This window comes from Apis dorsata, unplaced genomic scaffold, assembly GCF_000469605.1.
Source record: "Apis dorsata unplaced genomic scaffold, Apis dorsata 1.3 scaffold_78, whole genome shotgun sequence".
In the NCBI taxonomy this organism is placed as follows: domain Eukaryota; kingdom Metazoa; phylum Arthropoda; class Insecta; order Hymenoptera; family Apidae; genus Apis; species Apis dorsata.
The window spans coordinates 864,464-868,770 of NW_006263376.1; the positions used below are offsets into that span (position 1 = coordinate 864,464).

The 4,307-nt window shown below is 27.0% G+C and overlaps 1 protein-coding gene across 1 annotated transcript in view; it reads left to right on the forward strand.

The window, feature by feature from the left end:
* Nucleotides 1–3,143, forward strand: part of LOC102672242 (HIV Tat-specific factor 1 homolog) — a 33,568-nt gene extending 30,425 nt beyond the window's left edge. Inside the window, exons 5-7 of the mRNA XM_006610822.2 lie at nucleotides 211–397; nucleotides 2,035–2,171; nucleotides 2,721–3,143. Coding sequence (XP_006610885.1) covers nucleotides 211–397; nucleotides 2,035–2,171; nucleotides 2,721–3,033 — 637 coding nt within the window. The 3' untranslated portion in view covers nucleotides 3,034–3,143. The remainder of the gene's footprint in view (nucleotides 1–210; nucleotides 398–2,034; nucleotides 2,172–2,720) is intronic.
* Nucleotides 3,144–4,307: the final 1,164 nt, after the last annotated feature.

Consider the following 4,307-nt stretch of genomic DNA (forward strand, 5'->3'; position numbering starts at 1 on the left):
TCCGCAGATAATACAATAAATATAATTTATATAATATTATATTATATATAAAAAATATATATCACAAAATATAATATCATATCATGTATCAATATATATCACAAAGAATAAATAAAATATTTCAATTTTTTTATAAATACACGCACAAAAAAAAGGTCCAATTACTTATTATAAATTTCTATTATTCGTTCATGCTTGTTTTTGTCACAGATTATTCGATTGGAGGCCTGAACGTGCGCCAGGAGAACCATTAAAACACGAAAGAGTAGTAATTATAAAAAATCTATTCTCTCCGGAAGATTTTGACAAAGAGGTGTCGTTATTGCTGGAATATCAACAGGATATCAGATCCGAATGTTTGAAATGCGGTGATGTTCGAAAAGTTGTTATTTACGATGTAAGTACATTTAATACGATCACTTTTATCAGATTATTCTCGGAAAAATAAAAATGCAACGAATCCAAATATCAAATCAATTTACGAGTTCGTATTAGCGTATTATTCTTAATTCTAATAAAATAAAAATAATAACAATGAAATTAAATTATATCTACATATTTCAATCTAATAATATATTTTATAAAAATATATTTATAATATTACTTTATAAAAATGCTTTCTTATCTTATCAATGTTGATAATCTCAATGATTTTTTAATAAACTGTTTCATATATAATAAATTTATTTTATCGATCATGCGCGTTTTTAATAATTAATTAAATATTAATAAATTCACGAATATCTATAAAAAAATCGATCATTAAAGCATCAATTTAGATCGATTATAAAAGCATTCTGTGTCGCTTAGATCATCACTGACTAATGAAGTAATGTCACGTAATATTTTATAAGTGTATATACGCACTTACAAGTATACGCGCTTCTTACAATCGAATCGTTTTGTCGTAGATTTCTCTAATGACCCATGCAAAGTGGAACAGATCATTCTTCTTTCATTATCGAATATCTTGGATCAATATCGAATATTTTTCATCTCTTGTATCAAAATTTTTATTATTTTGTTCGTGTATCGGATCAATATAATATAATAACAATATTGCCAATAATTAATAGATTTAAGAAAATTGTTATAAATGATGATTGATAAAAATATGATAAAATTTATATAAATCAGATATTGAAAATTTAATTTTTTTTATACGGAAAGAAAAGAAATAATCTCGTAAAATAAAATTTCTTTCGTTTCATTCGTTTTTAGAAAGATGTTTTAAAAATCACATTGTGAAACAAGATCCAAGATGCGTCGAAACAGTGACAATCGCAAAAAATTCATGGATATTCTTCCAAAAAAAATAACTTAATCTTATAAATTTAACAACAAAACATTCGTAATCGATACATTTCGCGAAATCATTCAATATCAAAGCGAGTTTTATTCTTTACCTCGAACTTGGTTAAAAATGGAAAAAAAGAGAGTCGATTATCGAAGTTGTCAAGTATTTTTCTTCGCTTATATATCTCCATCCAGCGAAGCGTGTCATACCGTCACACCGAAACAATAGATCATAAATTTTTTCGTCGAGCTCTCTCAAACTTTTGAACTCTCAATTCCTCTTCGTGTTTCGGTAGCTGTCATTTTGTACGATCTTTATTGTCGATAACACGAACGAAACTCGAGTTTCGTATTCGTTGTCGATCCGACAAACGATTTCGTGCTTTTATTTACGCGATCCTTGTTACTTATTCAAATTATTCAAAATCTTCGAATATGTAAAAATTTAAGTTTAAAATTATTATTAAATTAAAATTATTATATCGGCTATTATTCACAATTCAATGGCAATTATTCGAAAGTAATTTTATTCGAAATTTTAACTGGTTTTTTCAATTCATTTTTCATTTTACGGTTTCGCATAACATATAATTTTGAATTCAAAAAACAAAATTCTTTCTGCAAATCTACGTAATAGTTTTTTATAGAAAAAAATATTGCACACATTGATATTTAAGAAAAGTTATAAAAGGAAATTTTCTTGAATTCAAAAATGATTTTTACGTTATACGTTTGCAGAGACATCCGGAAGGTGTTGCGCAGGTAACATTTCGGGAACCAGCAGAAGCACAAGCTTGTATTCAATTACTAAACGGTCGTTGGTTCAGTCAAAGAAAAATATCGGCTGAAATTTGGGATGGTAAAACGAAATACAAGTAAGTTGCTCTTTCGTTTTTCCGTAGTCATCGTCTTTATCTAAAACTTTATATAAAACTTTATTTAACGTCAGTTCATTATCAGTCGAGGCTCGCTTTTTACACAAGTATCGTTACATAATATACATACCGCATGAATTAAAAAAATAGCGATTCAATCGTATCTCGCGTTCATGATCGTAAAAAAAAAATATTTCTTACTTTCGTTTCGAGCCAAGAAACGATTTTAGCAAATATTTTGATTTTATATTTTATTTCGTAATTTTATTATTAATATAATATATATATTATATATATATTAATATTTAAGATAACATTTAATCATCAATTAATGATCGTAACATTATAAAAAAATACATAAATTACATAATTACAAATTACATAATTAACAAGAGATAATAATTAATCTTTAACTTATTCGCTTAAGAATTTATAAAAAGTCCGGTATGACAACAAATCGATAAATTATAAATAGTATACAAAAATAGATATAGAGACAAACGATGAAAACACAACATTTTCCAAATCGATTTTTTTTTTCTTTTTTAGAATTTTAGAAACAGACGCGGAAACGGAAGCTCGAATTGCTAAATGGGACAAATATCTGGAAACTGAAGAGGAAAAAAAGGAAGAGGAAATTGCGAAGCACGAGATACGAAAGGAGTTAAAACAAGACGAAAGGCCTGTAATTATAGAGAAAACGGGGTTAGTCGAAACAATAGCGAAGACATTGGAAAAATCGGAAACGACGCAGCAACTCACGAATATCGCGAAATACGCGAAGACTTTGGAAAATACAAAACGAAGCGAAATATCATTGAATTCTGGAAATTCGCAAGAAGCAATAAAAAATATCGAGTAGATGTAATAAAAATTCCATTGACAGATACGTATTCACGAATCGATTACGGGAAAAGCACATGCTTTATATGAAATACACAATTAAGAGTAACGTCGACGATCGTGATTAGCGAGAAGTATTAGAACGGTTGATTACGGGATAATTTTTGATCAAGTAACTTGTAATTCATCGTTGAACATTCAAATATTATATTATATTAAATGTATAAAATCGAAATCACGTTCTCGTTACTCAAAAGAAATAAAGGAAAATAATTTTCCCTGTAATTTTTCCTTCACTTTTTTTTTCTCACCTCGTCAATTTCGCTTCTTATTATTTTGCGTTTTCAACGATTCACTTTACAATTCATATTTATAATTTACGAGATACAATACGTCTATAATTATCTCCTTACAATCACAAGTAAATTTTATACAAGTCTTTTTTACGTTGAAAATATTTTAATATATTTAAATTATACAATACTTTATAGTATATATATGAACGAGCGAATTTTACAACATTATAAATCAGATACGTATTCAGAAAGCGTAGCAGCATGTACGAGAGAAATTTCACGAGAAACTGTCACTCTCTATTCGGTTAAAATTTCGAAGATGATTTCTCGTTTCGTATAAAAACGTAACATTGTTACGAGAAAGATTTTTGCGAAAATTAAGATCGTTCAATTTGGCATAAAATGTTTCATCTTTTTAAGGTCATTTTCAATATTACCGACACAACGTAGAATAAGATTAGAACAGTAAGTATACATCAAATACTTTCATTTTTTTTTCCGTAGAAGAAAAAAAAGAACCTCTTATATTTTCTTATTATAGTTTTCTAGTTTCCTATATATGCGATTCTAATTCATTATTAATTCGCAATTTCTTAACGTTATTAGGTATAATTTCGTTAATATAGTTTTTAACTGGACCGTTATTTAATTTTTTTTTAACATTGAAAGCACGTTGTTCGTTTCGTAACAAGTATCTATCTAAAATTATAGAATTCCATCATAGGGATAAATAATAAATAAACGTTATTACAAAAGTTGCCGTCAATCATTAGAATCGAAAAACTCGATCAAGAATTTTCCTTTTATTTTACTAGCTTCTAATATCCATAATACGCTATGAAAAAAAATAGCAAAGAAAATCAGCGTGGAAGATCAAATCTGAAAATAAAATCTAAACGAAGAGATTCACTATTAATATTTTATATTTTCGTCATCGTGAAAACGAGAAATAATTGATAATTGAAAATGTAAAAAAAAAAAAAAAAAAAAAAAAAAA